Source organism: Bacillus rossius, assembly GCF_032445375.1.
Source record: "Bacillus rossius redtenbacheri isolate Brsri chromosome 9 unlocalized genomic scaffold, Brsri_v3 Brsri_v3_scf9_2, whole genome shotgun sequence".
Lineage (NCBI taxonomy): Eukaryota > Metazoa > Arthropoda > Insecta > Phasmatodea > Bacillidae > Bacillus > Bacillus rossius.
The window spans coordinates 11,034,457-11,052,137 of NW_026962013.1; the positions used below are offsets into that span (position 1 = coordinate 11,034,457).

The 17,681-nt window shown below is 41.5% G+C and overlaps 1 protein-coding gene across 3 annotated transcripts; it reads right to left on the reverse strand.

Moving 5' to 3' along the window:
* Positions 1-662: 662 nt before the first annotated feature.
* On the reverse strand, positions 663-17,681 carry LOC134543095 (SET domain-containing protein SmydA-8). Of its 3 annotated transcripts, none has more exons than XM_063387883.1 (8): positions 17,591-17,681; positions 13,913-14,052; positions 13,218-13,464; positions 12,164-12,366; positions 10,056-10,202; positions 9,137-9,363; positions 5,625-5,901; positions 663-3,645 (listed from the first exon to the last, which is right to left on the reverse strand). In XM_063387883.1, the coding sequence occupies exons 1-8, from the start codon at positions 17,651-17,653 to the stop codon at positions 3,168-3,170; spliced, it is 1,782 nt and encodes a 593-aa protein (XP_063243953.1). In that variant the 5' UTR covers positions 17,654-17,681; the 3' UTR covers positions 663-3,167. The 3 variants fall into 3 exon arrangements, with proteins under 3 accessions (XP_063243953.1, XP_063243952.1, XP_063243954.1); XM_063387882.1 differs by having other exon boundaries at positions 10,056-10,226; XM_063387884.1 differs by having other exon boundaries at positions 3,294-3,645; positions 5,625-5,975; positions 10,056-10,226.

The window sequence follows — 17,681 nt, forward strand, 5'->3', positions numbered from 1 at the left end:
TTATATTTTAATTGCTGTATCATTCGATAATATTTTCTTAAGCCATGAAAAATACAATAGATGATTCAATGATTGGATCTACTGTGTTTTATCATGCTTATTTATGTGCGCAGCTAATTCTGGAAAGCCATTCAGGGAACAGTTTACAAATAATCGGAGTTACTGGGATAACACAAATCATAAATGCCTGGGTAAGAATCTGAATCCAGTATTAATTCGAACACTATTTTGTAGTGATGCAATTGTTTTCGTGTAAAACGAATTTACAAATATCTGTAATTTTAAATGATTATTTCTGTTCCATCTACAGAAAAAAATTTACAGTGTGCCTAATACATATCTGAGCGAAGTCTCAGAATCACGCTCAAAGCTATCCATAATAAATGCCCTACCTACTCCCCTTATCATTCCTTAATCTCCTTTCTTTCCAGAGTTAACTATCGTGGTGTCAAAAAAAAAAGATCTTGGATTTTCGAATGTTGACTCACAGTGAGACTACAGGATCCCACTAAAGACTAAAATGTTACACCCACAAGTAAAGTAATAATTTTATCAGGAAATGTAAATAAAAAGACAAAATTTTAACTATATGTTTATATTTATTCAATTAAATATTTTAAACATAATATTTTTTTAAAAATTAAATAATTTTACAGCACAATTTTAATGTCACAATTCCAATAAATTAATTTCTTGTTACATACCGTGGAGAAAGATCAAACTAAACACAAACTATGAGTAAAAAGAAACAGACAATATTTACAAATCAAATACATAACTTATTTTATAATATCAACTTGGTATTTTAATGCGAGGACTAAAGCCACCTAAATCTATTAAGGAACTTTTTCAGTCAAACAATAATACGATGATATAATGTACTATTGAGTATTAAGATATCTTAAATGTACGATATGGTGCATTTTTTTGTTATTAAACATAGAACTAGTAGCTATATTTGTATTTTAAAAAATTACCATACATATTTTTTACTGATTGTGTTAAAACATAGTTTTGTGTAAACAAAATTTGGTCAATAAGACGATTGGGCCAGTTACAGATAATGGTACTGCAGAGGCATGTATATATTTGTTTTTATAAAAGTGGTTTTTTTCTAATTATGGAAAGTTTTTTTTTTGCCACGGTTAGTGGAAGTTCAGAAACATGACTAGATATGAGGCTTTCAATTTTTAAAAAAATAATTTAAACGTTACTAGAACTTCTTTCGAATGAAACTGAAAAAAAAAAAACAACTAAAATACATATTAATTTTAGCAAACGGGTGCAACCGTTGCAGAGTGTTTTTGATTTGTTTGCTTATTTTGTTTGCTCAACACGAAACTTGGGCTGAGGATACTGAATGCGGAAGTTGAAAAATAAAATAAAAATTCACAATTGTAAGCCTTTACTATAGGTAATAAAACCTTAATGTGTTCGTTGATTCTTGTTCTTGTGTAAAGGCCATATTCCAAAAAATAGCACACATGTGATTACAATCCACCTGTCGAGTGACTATCAGTGATGATTGCTTGCAAAATTACAGTAATATCGCTGGAGTTAATGAGCTAGTTCACCAGTGTCGGTAGAGTCATAATGACTTGATGTAAGTTTTTGGACATACGCCATTGCTAAGAACTTTTTCTGTTGAAGAAAAACTAATAAATAAAATAAATAAATAAAAATAAAAATAAAAATACTAAAAAAAATATACAAAAAACACACAAAATTAAGCAAACAATTGCTGTTGTCAACAAGGATATGAACACCACAAAATATTCCGAAACAGGAATATGGTCAGCAAACAAAGAAAAAACAAAGAAAAATGTACTAAGAGAACGAAAAAATCCCCACAAATGATGACAACACAAAAATATTGAAACCCAAAATAATTCAGCACAACAGTTGAAGCGAGACAAAAAACATGACAATAGTCATAATGCCACGGGATTAGAATTAATTTGACAGAATAATCTATAACATGCATAAAAGAGAAATTGTAAATATTTAAAAAGAAAAGTTATATGTAGCTTGCTATGATGTAACTTATCTATTTTATAGATTTTTTTAAAACTACGTATTCTGCAGATTTCCACACACTACGCATATAGTTCTATAATATGTCAAAACTCGTTTGTCAGTATCATCAGAATTTGAACGAAGTCATTTATATTGTCAAGGTATCAGTTGGTTTTAACCTACCACCGCGTGTAACCTGACATTTTGCCGAGACACATACACCATCATCCCACATTCTCCCCCACAGCCGGTTAATGGAAAGCTTTTGCGACAGTTTTGCTGAATTACTTCTTTTTTTCTCGTATGTTCTTCCACCAGGTGCTTCTAAGCAAACGGACTTGTTTTCGTACATTGATCGTATGAAAATGCGACATCCCTTGAAACATTAAAAATTTTTTGCCATCAATGAACGGGGCACAAATTTTTAATTTTAAGCGGTTATCAATCTAATTATTGGCGATTGTTGCTTAAGGCGGTGGGAAATGCTGCGCGCTTGAAGTCTCTGTGGCAAGTTGATACTGACGTATGGAGATCCAACAAGTTCTCCGAATACACGAAAGGAAATTTTCAAAAACTCGGGACCGGGAAATGGACCTGATGCCTTTGGATCTACCTTTGCCACATCTCCACTTTCGACTGCTAACTCCTTTTATACACGTGACTCGCTATGCACCCCTCACTCCCTGATGATCACTCCTAACATTTACTTTCTCACTCACCATGTTGATGAGTCTTTCGAGGAGAATTCGTAAGTACGCCCCGGAGTGTGACATGAAACGTTGATCTGAGATGGATTGTTGACGAAGTGCTTGGTGTGGGAAAACTGAAGAACCACCTATGATGTGTTCTACAAGGTGGACACCCGGGTGTGATCCCAAGCCACCTTGACTCCCCTGAGGCCTTTACAAGTGGCGGGGGCACAGCGGCACCGGTGGCCCGAGATGGAGTGCTAACTAAATGCTTGGTGTGGGAAAACTGAAGAACCCCCTATGATGTGTTCTACGAGGTGGACACCCGGGTGTGATCCCAAGCCACCATGACCCCCCTGAGGCCTTTACAAGTGGCGGGGGCACAGCGGCACCGGTGGCCCGAGATGGAGTGCTAACTAAATGCTTGGTGTGGGAAAACTGAAGAACCCCCTATGATGTGTTCTACGAGGTGGACACCCGGGTGTGATCCCAAGCCACCATGACCCCCCTGAGGCCTTTACAAGTGGCGGGGGCACAGCGGCACCGGTGGCCCGAGATGGAGTGCTGACTAAATGCTTGGTGTGGGAAAACTGAAGAACCCCTATGATGTGTTCTACGAGGTAGACACCCGGGTGTGATCCCAAGCCACTGTGACCCCCCCTGAGGCCTGCAGAAAGTGGCGGAGGTGCCGGCGGGCCCGCTCAGGCGGCGAGCGACGCGATGGAAGCGCGCAGCTGCTGCAGCGACTGCTCGGCTACGCGCCCGACTGCGCCCTCCGGGGTCAGGGGGTCCTCCAGAAGGAGTATGCGCACCGCCTCCTGCAAGATGGCCGCGGCCTCCTCCAGCTTGGCGCGGAACTCGGCCGCGCTGATCTCGCCATAGTCGTGGCGGTGCTTGGCGAACACCATCACCGGCGCGTGCAGCTCGTACAGCGTCATGCCTGTAGAGACATGGACCCCCAGCTTCTTCACTGAACAAGGTTTCAAAGCACCAGAAATGCGTTGCAATAAGACTTTTAAAAATTGCTGACTCATCTTTTGATGGCAGGTGTCACATATGCCCACCCAAAATTCTCCGATGATCCAACCTCCCCGAAATTCGAAGCTAGTTCTGCCACTTCCCTGATTAACGTGAAATAAATACTTTTCTGGAGGAAAGATACCTCCATCCGAATGGGAATACAATCAGGATTTCTGGATTAGAGGTCAGAAGTCCTGAACATTGGACCAACATGATGGATGTCACAAACCTCAAAGGTTTTTTCTACGCCGAGATAGAAAAAGATGATGCTGGGCGAGGCATTTTGAGTGTGGCATATCTCCCAATGTCCTTTTTAGGTCTATGGTATTTTATAACATTAACGATGTCACAACAACGTCTTTATCCAGCAATACCCACTGCATGGTATAATGGAGAAATGTGGGCCTGGGGGCGTCTGTCATTCCCTTAAGATACAGGAAGTCTCGAGGACAGAGTCTGAAATTATTTTGCAATGGGGTTCTATGATCTGGTAAAGTGTTGGGACAAATACCTCACATATGATGAATCTTACGCAGATAATTGGTACAGATTGCCTCTCCTCCGAATCAATGAGTTCATGACAATAAGTTAAATTAAATTTGTTATTAATTGTACCTAAACTGCTGATCGGTACATTACCCGAAGTGTGGTGAATTGTTTTATTTTATTTGTATTTTTGTAAAATGTTGTACTTTATGTAATTTTTCTTCTTTTTTATTATATGGACAATGTACTTAAAATACCTCTCGTAGCATAAATATACTAGTAGCACACACGCACTAGCTTTCTTTTGCGAGAGTTCAGTTTCCTGAAAACTTAGTGTGATTGTGTAAATAATGCAAAAAAAATGGGGCGTGGTTTTGTAATGGAAACGACCGTACGTGAACACATGTACGTAACAGGTAATAACACACAGCCACACCCCATTTTTATTTTAACACCATATATAGTCACTGTAAATGTTTTACACTAATGTTTTATATATGTAATCGATAGATTTTGACGAGAGCTTCCGATCGTAACTCAAGCGAACGTCGTAGCTTATCCGATTTTAAAGTTATACTAAATTTAAATCTCGAAACGCAGCATAATGACCTCAAGATGGCGGCGCTTCCCCCCTCCGCCACGCGCGATGCGTCACTGTCCTCACTTGGCGTAACGAATTCTTTGATCCTTTAGCTATCCAGTGGTGTAATTAAATTTCGGATGGAGATGATGGATGCGTAGCTGCAACACCAAACTGTATCCCCCCGATTTTGTTATCATTCGTTTTTTTTTTTAATTGCCTCCCACTATGGGAGCAACAATTTTAAAGACGTATTTACGTCAAAAGGGAAATAATAATGATAATGAATGGAGAAGGGGGAGGAGACATGGAAGTGAACCTGCAGTCTTCTAAAGTGAGGATGGAAGAACCTCTCTGGCATGGGCGTCGCAACCGGGGGGGACGGGGGGACACGTCCCCCCCAATAATAAGTCTTCAATTTCGTCCCCTCCAATAATATATTTAGTTTCGTAGTTTCGTAGTTTCTCCTGATGTTTAAATTAATGATTTTGTGTGGATATAGCACCAGAAGATATGTTAACTGTGTTTTTGCAAATTTGTTCTCTGAAAATATTTTTTATAAAAAATAAATTATATAGTGCAACCAACTATAATTAGAATATTTAGGAAAGAAAAATGCCTAAAAATTACCTTTTTGCACCTTCAAACCACAAATTTTCCCGGGGCAGGACCCCCGGACCCCCCGCTTTTTTTTCCAGGGGATGGATATTCCTCAAACAACTAAATCAATTGAAGTCCCCCCCAAAAAATATATCCTTGCGACGCCCATGCTCTCTGGGAACAATTCTCCTGCCGAGTGCAGGCGGCCAGGTTCTAGGTGAAGGTACACTGACCTCGCAGGCGGGTGAGCCCCGGCTCGACGACGTCGGCGACGGCCAGCAGGTCGCGGCAGATGTCCGCCTTGCGCTCCAGCAGGATGTCGGGCAGCTCGTCCAGGTGGTAGCCCTCGGCGCGGCCGTACAGCTGCGACAGCGCCAGCCTCGCGCCCGTGACGACGGAGTGCCGCGGGTGCAGCACGGAGCGGTACTTGCGCCACAGCTTCTCGCGGGCCTCCACCGCCTCCTCGCCCGGGGGCAACCAGTCCAGCGCCGCCGCCTCCTCGCGCACCACCTGCATCACCCGCGCCGCCGCCGCGCCGCTGGTGCTGAACTCACAGTGCGTGCAGCGCCACGCCGCCCCCGGGTCTGCCGGCAGCATCGCGCGTCTCTCCTCAGCCCACACGCTCCCTGCTCTTCACTCATTACTCCCTTTCATTCACTCCACTGTCCTCACTCCAGGCTCCTCGTACCTCTCTCGCCACCCCTGACTCTCTACTCCTCAACCCTGTTACATCACGCCGCACTCACGACTCTTCACTCCCGAGTCATTACTCAGTACTCCCTTTCATTCACTCCACTGTCCTCACTCCAGGCTCCACATAGCTCTCTCGCCACCCCTGTCTCAACCCTGCTACATCACTCCACGATCCCGACTCTTCACTCCTGAGTCATCACTCATTACCCCCTTCCATTCACTCCGCATTCTTTATTCCAGACCAATCAGTCGCCACCTCTAAATCTCTACTCCTCAAACCCTGTTACATCAATCGACGCTCCCGACCCCTCACTCCCTGCTCCCCACACCAGATACATCGCGTCACCCTCCCTACTCTTTATTCCCTATTCGTCACTCGTTACGACCTTTCATTCACTCCTCTATCCTCACTCCAGGCAGGCTCCTCGTACCTCTCTCGCCACCCCTGACTCCGTACTTCAAAAACCTGTTACATCACTCCACACTCCCGACTCTTCACTCTCGATCCATCACTTCTTAATCCCTATCGTTCGCTCCGCACTCCTCATGCCTCAATCCTCAATCTTGAGATCATATTCCTCGCTCCTCCACTTTACTTAAACTTGAAGTACTCCGCCTACCTATGAATTTATTTGTATGAAAGGTAAATGTTTCTTTCTATCTAAATGTTCGAATCATTTTCGGATGAAAATTGAACCTGCATTCACTCTCTGCAATATTCTATGAAGATATTTGAAAATGAGGTTTCACCATTCTCCACAATCCGGTTCCACAGGGGTTGGTATATGCAGTCAGCTCACGGATATTTGTAGCCTACCAACCAAACATTCTGGTACTCAATGTTACTATTTTCACTTTTCATGTTTTCAAAAAAATTTTCTGTGATATTAAGTAATAAAAGATAAAAGGGTACACAAAAAAATATTTGTAATTGTGTTTATGTTCGATCCTCAATACGGAATAAGTAGGTTACCGTAAGTTGTATTATACTTATTCCCCTAGCTTGAAATAATGATTCACTAGCCAACCAGTTTAACTGGACCATGTACTTCTTATTATAAATCAAACATCACGAAATAAGTACATTTTTTATATCTTAGGATTCCTTATTGTTCAATGCAATAATTATTTCAATTGTTCTCCAATGAGTTTGGATTTGCTGTAGACTTTTCTCGACAGTTTCTATGTAGAGACTTAAGCGATGGAAGGTTCCGCTGCTACCAACGGCATATCAACCGCGAAAGCAGCGGCACACTTAGCACCAATAAGTTTATTGAGTTAGGAGAGTCAAGAGCAAGGTGGATAAGTTCAGAAAGATGTAAATTCCCTTTGAACAGTTATTCGGTAACCTAGAACTTTGGCTCAGCTAGCTGCTGTGGTTGTCACAGTGGCGTTTTTTTCTTACCGTCACAAATGATATCAGGTAAGCACTCAAATATTCATCAGCACTGCCGAGTATGTGTGTCGCCGTGTATTCCCAAGAATTTTGTGATTTCGAATGTATAAAAAAATTATATAGTTTTTTATTTAACACAATTCAACCAGTATTATTTAATTACTCATTTAATTTACACACACAAATAATTTAATGTTTTTCTAAAATCTGGCGCATACTATAGCAAAATATTTTTTTCAAGGGTTCTTTAAAATGGTCTTAAAAAGTTGTACCTCTCCTAAATCAACTCGCTCACAGTTATGTTCCTATACATTTTCGTCTGACTCTGATTTCCGACTTCGTTAAGCCTTCCTTTCTGGTTTTAATCATGATGCCCTTTTGGTGCTTCAGTTCTGTCTAGGGGCTTTAATTTGGGTACAAGAAAGCTCGAGTTTATGAGGAGGATAATAACTCATTAATTGGCTAGAATCCAGCTTCTAAGACAGGGTAAGGTTCGATTATTGGAATAGCTAAGGTGTAACACTTTTGTAATGAGGGCCACAAATACACGACATGAATAATAACTTATGTTGAGCATTGAGTTCATTAGCCAATTGGTTTGGAGGCCACTATAATATTTGATTGTATCGTCGTGCAAAATCATGCAACACTACAAACATCAGTCAGTCATACATAACCATTAAAAATATAATATAACTTATCTCTCGTCACCAACATTGTCATTGTTTGAGACAGATAAAAGAGAGAATATACTGTCCATATCAGCTCATAAGAACACACTAAAACCATTGATAGATTTTTATTTTAATCAATAAAATAATAAAATATGAAATTTTTTTTTTCATTTTTATTTTGAGTAGCTAAGACAGTCTTGGTAGAAGTTTAATTTTGTATAGCTGGAGACAGTTATTGTTTGCACTGGCTTGACTTGTGCTTTTTTTTGCCGCATGGAGTTGGAGGAAACACACAGTTTCCAATGTTTTGGTCGACGCTGCATTCGCCATCTTCGGGGCAGCAGTCGCTCACCCAGGTGATGAAGCATGTGTTCCACCTCGAATCTGCAGGAGCTCGCGAGCCAAACCAGTACGTGGTTGTAGGGAGTTGGTTCCGAGCCAGTCTTCGGCTTCCTGTCTCAACTTTATGGTACGATCGTGATTATGGTACGCGGTAGAGGAATTATGGTTCGCTAAGTTCAACACTATGGTATGCTGACTGTGGCCAAGTGAGAATTTACCGTAACAATTATGGAACTCACTCCCCTTCTACCCCCACTCCTGTTAAGGGAGGGGGTAGGAGAGGATGTATACAAATTATGGAACTCACTTCCCTTCTACCACCACTCCTGTTAGTGGAGGGGGTAGGAGAGGATGTATACAAATTATGTAACTCCCTCCCTTTCTACCCCCACTCCTGTTAGGGGAGGGGGTAGGAGAGGTCGCATACCAATTTTGGAACTTCCTCCCCTTCTACCCCCACTCCTGTTAGTGGAGGGAGTAGGAGAGTATGTATACAAATTATGGAACTCCCTCCCCTTGTACCCCCACTCCTGTTAGGTGAGGGGTAGGAGAGGAGGCATACCATAACTGGTACGATACATTTCCACCGCTGTTCCTCCTAACCGAGTCATCTGCGAAGGAAGCGTGGAGCGAGGCTCACCCAGCGGGTCGGAGGCGAGGATGAGGCCTGGGTCGCACTTGTTGCACTTGAGCGAGCCCAGGTGGGTGCCCAGCTCCGTGGGGTCCCTGCAGCGCTCGCAGCGGCAGTCGAAGAACTTGCCGCTGCTGAGGTGCTGTCGCCGCACCATCGTCGGGTCCAGCGAGTACGTGTACGACGAGAACAGCTCGGCGTCCCTGGGCACCGCCACCGTTGCCCGCAGCGTCAGCCTGCAAGACGCCGTGCCACGTGACTACCACAACCCAGGGGCGTAGCCAGGGGGGGGTTTTAGGGGTTCAAACCCCCCCCTTAGCACCAAATCTATAGTTAATTTCTTATTCATCACTCAAACAAATTTCATATTAAAATTAATAAAATTTTTACCATTACAATATTTACATTTAAGTAAGCTAAAATAGCACTATTTTACACCTTAAAATCCAAATTTTCCCGGGGGAGGACCCCCCCGACCCCCCACTTTAATACGGGGGGGGGGGCAAGCTTCTTAACACCCCCCATACACAAATCCTGGCTACGCCACTGCCACAACCAGCACACAACTTTTCAAGATCATGAGGGCTGTCGAGAGAAACAAGGACCCAGGGGCAAATTATTACGTCGGGCACTCTCGCTATCACCTAATTTACAACTTTTAAAACCTCACTAAAAAAATTAGACTGTAAGCATGACCTGCATGTATCACTTTACTTGTAATGTCTCCAGTGAATTATTTTATACAATAGACTTGTAATTTTCGTGCAATCATAAAAAAAGAATATTGAAACACAACCAGGCCGCTCTAGTGCATGGGCTCCGAGAAATTTGCCCTCCCCCCTGAATCTTCTAGATGGCCCTGGTGACCTCTGTTATATGCCACTGAGAATCTATGGTCCTTGGCATAGGAGATTGACGATTGGCTTACCTGTAGTCCGACTGAGGAGTGATGGTGTGACTGGTGTTGGCCACGCAGTTGTGTGACAAGATGGCCGTCTGCGGGTACAGGCCCCTGATGGTGGTGCCAGCGACCATGCGGATCTCGAAGGCATTCACTTCTAGCAGGCCGCACGCCCTGTGGATCGACTGCTCGTCGAACCTGTGGCCCGAATACGACCCCTCTTCACCACTCCCGTGGGGCCACAATGGATGATGACAGATGATTTTGAAGAAAATTATTAAGATGATGACTGATTGATGATGATGTTACAAAAATGAAGAATGTTGATTGTTGAATGATGACAATCACGATGACAAAGAAGATGATGAATAAGAAGTGATGAATAACAATATGATAACTAAGAAGATGGTCAATAAGATGATAAATAAGAAGCTGTATAATGAGATCATGGTGTATAAGGAGATGAATAAGATGATGATGAAGATATGAAGATGATGAAAATAAATATAATGATTGATGATTTACGAATGATTACAATGATGATGACAATAAAATTGATGAATATAGTGATAATCAACATGAAGATTATTGATGATGATGACGAGAGCAATGAAGCTGAAGATGATGAAACTGAAGTTTATGATGAAGGTGATGAAGGTGAAGAAGGTAATGATGAATTAGATGATGATTGATGATGTATAAAGACAATGATGATGATGGTTTTAAGAGCCCAAAGGCTGGTTTGATGGCCATGTTGGCAGACTAGGCGAAGATGATTCACCTGTGGTTCGCCACTGGCTTTTGCATTATGGCAACGAAGAGGAGAGGTTTTCCAATTCCAGGTGGTGCTCTGGCCAATCACACTAGAGACTAATACCAGAGAGCTCTATACAAACAGCACAGACAAGAGAGTGGAAAATAACTTACAAAAATATCTTATTGATATATTGGTAATTAATGTATAATAATATCTTGCATAAAATAAGATAAACTTATTTTTAATAAATTAGAAGAAATGGACGTTTATTTTTTTCCCCTGTAGATCTGTATAACGATAGAGAAAAGTTTTTTTTAAGAGAAGATAAAGTTATTCTCGTTGTTATTATGTTGGTACCACATGTATTAAACAGATGCATTTATTCATACTAGGAATAGCATCTTGCCATCTAACGGACTGACATGACAACAAATCCAGGTTTTCACACAAAAATATTTGAGCTGTCCATTATTGGGCCTGTTATTCAATGACACAGAAACGGAGACCAATAATGTAAACGGAACAGAATTTCTGCAACAGCACGCAGATGTAGATGGATCCGTACGGATTAGCTCGGACAATCCTGAGAGTTCAGTGAGATCCATCTCTGTTTACTTTACTGGTCTCCGTTTCTGTGTCATTGAAGAACGGATCCAATACTGGATAGCTCCAAGATTTTTGTGTAAAAACCTGGAGTTGTCATGTCAGTCCGCTAGATGGCAGGCACTATGCCTAGTATGAGCAATGCATCTGTTTAATACATGTGGGACCAACATAATGACCATGAGCATAACTTTCTCTTCTTTTAGAAAAAAAAATTAATCGCAATGCAGATTTATGTGGAACAGGACTTAGCCTTTGGTGTATCTGCCCGGGAATCACCCAGGGGTTGTCCGTTCGCGGAAGACAAAGTAACAAGAGTCTATCGGCAGGAATGCAACTGGCAGCAAAAATCCGCGCTCATTGTTGTTCCATACAAAATAATGCCTAATAGAAATGTTGGCATGCCGTTTTGAACAACTCTGTTTCACATACCTGGAAAATATTTTCTTTTAAACATTTTGCTTCCATTTCACAAAAATCTTCGAAAGAAGAACACTCGAAATCTTTGGACTTCAACTCTAGCACTGTGTTCCGATTCCAGATGATCCGGGCCCAACCTATCTGTAGTTATAGTCTGGATTTACGAGTGAGGGATGTTGGTCATGGCATCAATCGCTGCCGTGGCTGGCCAATCCCCTCTCTAGCACGCGATGCACAGCTAATCCCAGCATGACTAGGCGTGTAGGCTTCGGCCTGAGACGCACCTGGGTCCCTCCCCTAACCCGGATACACTTAGTTTTTTTAGTTAGGGCTAGGAAAAGAAAGGCGGCTCCACCTGTCGGCCAGCCCGCAGCGGTCGCGGAGGAAGCCCACCACATTGACCTGCTCGGCGCGCCAGGCGTCCAGGTCGCGGCGTCGCTCGTCGTTGGACTGCATGGCGTCCACCTCGCGCGTCCAGCGACCCGGGCACTTCTCCCGAGAGAGCAGCAGTCGCAGCGGCGTCACGCACTCCATCTGGCAGCACGTCTCCGTCCAGTCCTGCTGGAGCCCAGCAACCCCCCCTTAGCTTCACCACTCTCCTCTTGTGGCGTTCCCTGGGTTCACACGTCACATCACTTATGATCAAAAACGAATATCAAACACAATCCAAACAGTTGACGAGATTGCACAAACAGCAAAACAGACTTGACTGACAGATCAGAAATGCTACAAGCTTTCGCGGCCATTGTCTGAAGTTTCTTGGCTTCTGGGTTGTAGCTGCATCCAAGGCGAACACACCACCGACGTTTCAGTCGAAGTTGAAGTCGCCATCATGAGGGTGTGTAGTTTACCTACTGAGGTCATTTCAAGTTCTATTGCCTTTTAATACTCTCGCCCTGAGAGGGGGAGTACTTCCCGATTGGCTGCAGCTGTTGGCCAATCACAGCCTTTCTTTCATCTGGTTGGCCAAACTAACAGTCCTCCTAGACATAAGGAAAGCCGTGATTGGCCTTCACCTGCAGCCAATTGGGAAACACTCCCCTCTCAGGCGAGAGAATTAAAAGGCAGGAGAACTTGTGCAGGTAAATCAAGCTCCGACTCTAGGGAGATGGCCTGTAGGGCAGCTCACTTAAAAGGTGTGTCAAATAGTGATCAGATCAATCTACTCTGAGTGGTTCGATTCCAGGTGGGAATTTTTGCAAGCGGGAAACATGTCGAAGGTTGCCGTGAACCGATGGATTTTCTCGGGGAACTCCCTGTATCCCCCATCTCTTTGACTCCGCCAACTCTCTCTTCTCATCGCACCAACCCTCATAATCCCAGATGACCTTGATATGGACGAGACGCAAGCCTTGTGATTAGTTCAGCACTCGGCGGATCTTCCCGTACTCCACCACTACGTCGGGCACCTGCGGCGGCTGGAAGGCGACGCCCGCGGCGCGGAACACCTCGCACTCGGCGGCCGCGTGGACGGGGCTGTCCTCGCAGCCGGGCCCGCACACGGGCCAGCCGCAGCGCGAGCAACTCGCCGAGCCGTCGACCAGCCCGTGGCAGCCCAGGCACAGCGGGCTTGAGTCCGCCTTGGGGCCCACCGCCACCGGCAGCTCCGAGAAGATGGACTCTCCCGCCGCCAGGTCCCTGGCCGCCACGGCGAACCTGCGCGTCACGTACACGTAACACAGCAAACGTAGCAGAGCGTAAAAATAACATAGAATTAACATTACATAGCATAAAAACCGCATAAACATAACAGTATAACAAAATGGCACTAACATAGCATAAACATAACATAAACATAACAGCACTAGCATAGCATAAACATAACATAAACATAACAGAACTGACATAGCAAAAACATAACATAAACATAACAGCACTGACATAGCATAAACATAACATAAACATGGCACAAAAGTATTATTGCACAAACATAGCATAGTAATAACACACCATAAAAATAGCATAAGCAAAAAAATATTAATGTAGCATACTATTGAAATGGCAAGGCGTAAACATAACATTGCATTGTCGCATCACCAAATCACAACATAATACATAAACGCTCAGACAAGCCGCCAAGACGTGAATCCATGTTTTAGCTTACCTCCCTACGGCGACATTAGTGAGCACTTTATATGCGGGGCATTTGGCGCGATGCTGTTCTTCGTGTTCTCCTGGACAGTATGCAACCAGCTGACAGGCGTCGCACTGCTGAGTGGCGGGTTGCGTGCACACGGCGCAGCTCTGTAACCAGAAGTAGAATTTTAGAATAATAATATATTATTTATTTATTTACAATTTGATTGCTTGTCAAGATTTGACAACTTTAAGAGACAGGCATTAAAAAACCAATACAGTTAAACTACACATAAATACTACACTTATAGACACAGTATAACGTAAACATAAAGCACACAAGGACAAAACCATGACACCAGGATATCAGTATAAAGCAATATAATACAGATATAATTAAATTAAATGTTATATTTTATTAGATATATTACAAAAAAACAGTGTAAATTTTATAATTTCACAACACAAATAAATTTATAATGCAAAAGAATTTATTAGGACTTGCACTGATATTTTTTGTCTAGTAAAAGTTTCCATTATTTAAAACATGTGTTGTCACATCATAACTTCTGAAATTTGTTTAAAATAACTGTGGTGTCCTGTGTTGGAGAAATTGAACTCCTAGTCTAATTTTAAAAAATTAGCGATATGGTAAACATAAAATAAAATATCTCATCAAATTCCATCTACCACTTTTATTCTTGACTGCAGCCTACGTGTGTCCAGGAAATCGAGGGTTTTGTCATAGTCGAATTTCTCAGAAGGGTTATTAAATATGTGTTTATTAACAAAGTATCTGAACAACGATTTTTTGATAATTTCATGTCTATTGTTATCAGTAGTGGTTATATAGTTTGAGATGACTGAGCCATATTCTAATTTAGATCTCACTAATGTTAAAAAGAGACTAAGTAGTGAGTCAGGAGAGTTCGTCAAATAAGTTAGTTATTTTGTCGGTCCTTAAGTTTTGTTTTCATTTGCAATAATTATATCAACATAATGATGAAAGTAAAGTTTAGAATCTAAAGCGACACCCAATTCACGTATACATTGAGTTCGCTATAGAATAGTGATTTTGATTGTACGGTTAATTTTTATTTTATCTGTCACAATAACAATACTAATTCCAGTTTCAGAAATATAAAATAATGGGTGCGCGTTAGAAATAAAATATAAAAGAATTAGGGTGATATAAATACGATTTGTAAAGTATAAAATAATAAAATCAAAAGTTTTAAACTAAAAATCAGTAATCGATATTAATATAAACATGTGTATAAAATTAATAATCTTTAGTACAATAATCAAGATAAATATTAATTAATGAAAATAAATAAATATGCTAAATGTTTATTATAATATATTAATTTCAATTATTTTTTAAAGAATGTAATAATTTATAATGCAAATAAATTATATGCACGGGAACCTAACCTCACTTATATAAATACACTTCTAAAAGTTTATAAATACAATTTATATCACTAGTTTTCACAATAAATAAATGTTTTAAATTATATGGATCTGTAAGTATATTATTTAAAAGCATACATATATAATATTTATTTGTATGTAGACCTTTTTTTTCATCCTGTGAAAATTTCGATGCGCACGCATCGTAAAAATTAACTCTCATCATTTTTCACAACGCGCCTAAAGAAAAAAAAATTTCTTCAACAGTAGTGATGTGGTATCCTTGTTATTTATTTGTGTTTTTGTAAACACAGCTGCACCATCCAAACAATAGTTTCAAATTAATGAAAACACGATATAACTTATGGATTACATCTCACGGCCACTTATCTGCGCCCCATGCCGCGAGGCCATGTTCCAAATGACTGCTGTTGATGACAAAACTGACATTCGATCAAGCTAAGTACAAGGTAATAAAAGAGTTAATTTTAAAACTATCTTTCAACATTACGCATTATACAATATAAAAATTATACACGTATTAAAAACAATATATCACCAAATTAGTGTCAAATAGGTTCCAAAATTAAAATCGTGTAACTGAAAGCCGTACAAATTAGTTTTGAAACATGATTATTTGTATAAGCTATGTAAAGATTTTTAAGTACTGTCGTAGTTTGAATAATATTAAATTTTGTCATTAAAACCTACAACGGCATTTATTCTCGGGTGTGCGAAAAAAAAAAAAAAAAAAACTACTTACTGCATCCGAACTGAAGCTCGCCAACCTGCGTATCACAGTCAAGGCCAGACAAGAAATTGACCTCCTGAAATAACGCCATGCGATTTTTTTTCCTTTGGGGCTTTATTAAAGATCGTGTGTACGTTCCGCCGCTACCTAATGATTTGCCAGAGTTGAGACACCGACTTGAAGAGGCTATTGCTTCAATTACTCCGGACGTGTTAACCAAAGAGTGGGAAGAATTATTGGACTTTAGGTTGGATGTGTGCCGCGTAACTAAAGGTGCACGTATTGAACATTTGTAAGAACAACCATTGTAACTGGGATATTCTTTTTATGGACATACTGTATGTTTGATGGTCGAAAATTTGAAGCCATTTTCCGTTCACCACTACCCCTCCAGCTATATTGTCAAACATGTTGAAGACAAATATTTGACAGTGTGACACGGCATTTCGAGGAACAGTCAGGTGTGAGCTGGCGATGTTCCAGTGCGGCGGACCCACTCTTTGTTTACACGCACAGTGAACAATGCAAAACGACGTAAAGCTACAGTCAGGTGTGTGTGTGTGTGTGTGTGTGTGTGTGTGTGTCAGCCATCATTATAAGACACTCCTACATCCGTACCAACACATGCAAAGGATTTCATTTTGAATCCGCGAACAGTATATGTAAGCTGAACAGTAATTACAATGTCGATAAGAACGTCGTCACGAAATCACACTTGCGCGACAGCAAAACATCGCATTACTGGTAACATGCGTAGTTTGTAAATACACTCGTGCTGCATATACGACAGCCATCTATGTTTACAATTTTTTTTTATTTAATGAACTTGTTCCAGAAAAAAAACGCTTAATCGAAATTTAATATTTATTCGGAAATTTTTTTTTGTACCTGAACTCTTTTTTCAAGATTTTACAGACGAACTTAAAAAAAACTTCCATAAAACACACGAATGAATTTTATCATTAGAAAACAAAATCCTGACGCTCAATCGCACCCGTGACGCGATGGGGAAAAAAAAATCTTTCCAATGGGGAAGTCTGTCGCGTGCGCGAATTTTGTCGCGCTGACGTCACAAATTCGTCGAACGCGTTTTTTTTTGTTTTTTTTTTTTTCCGCGTCGCATCAGTTGCGCACTTGTTGATTCCGGCGTCACTCGCAGGGCAAGCGGTTAGCTCGTTAGTGCGGCGTAGCTGAGTCTTTACGTTTGAACACAGGCCGTGAGTCACGCTTCGTTCTCCTCGGGCCAATGGCGGCTTCAGTATGACTTTTCGGGAGGGGCTATCGCAAAAAGAAATGCCGTAGTTGCAAAAAAAAATGAAAGTGGTCAGATATTGGCCTTAGAATATTATTTACAAATTACAGGTTTCAAATACAGAACCTTAGTAGCTCCATGCAACTTTTGATGAGATAAAAAGTTTAACGTATGAAATTAAATATTTAAGTAAACATAAATATACACCAATCAATGAAATTGGTCTCGGGAGGAGCTGCCGCCCCCACCGCCCCCCTTCTGGAGCCACGCTTGCCTCGGGCGCTACGTACCGTGAGGTCGTGGAGAGTCATGGCGGCAGCGACTAGCAAACCGCCGCCTGCCCCGGGGCGCATCTTTTATAACGGCTCGGAAACTTCTCGG

Excerpts from the sequence above, each read along its gene's own strand:
- LOC134543095 (XM_063387882.1), bottom strand. The coding sequence starts at position 17,653 with ATGCGCCCCGGGGCAGGCGGCGGTTTGCTAGTCGCTGCCGCCATGACT. Across the intron at positions 14,053-17,590 it reads TGACTCTCCACGACCTCACG|AGCTGCGCCGTGTGCACGCA; the intron begins GTACGTAGCGCC and ends TTCTGGTTACAG. Across the intron at positions 10,227-12,163 it reads CGCTGCGGGCTGGCCGACAG|GTTCGACGAGCAGTCGATCC; the intron begins GTGGAGCCGCCT and ends TTCGGGCCACAG.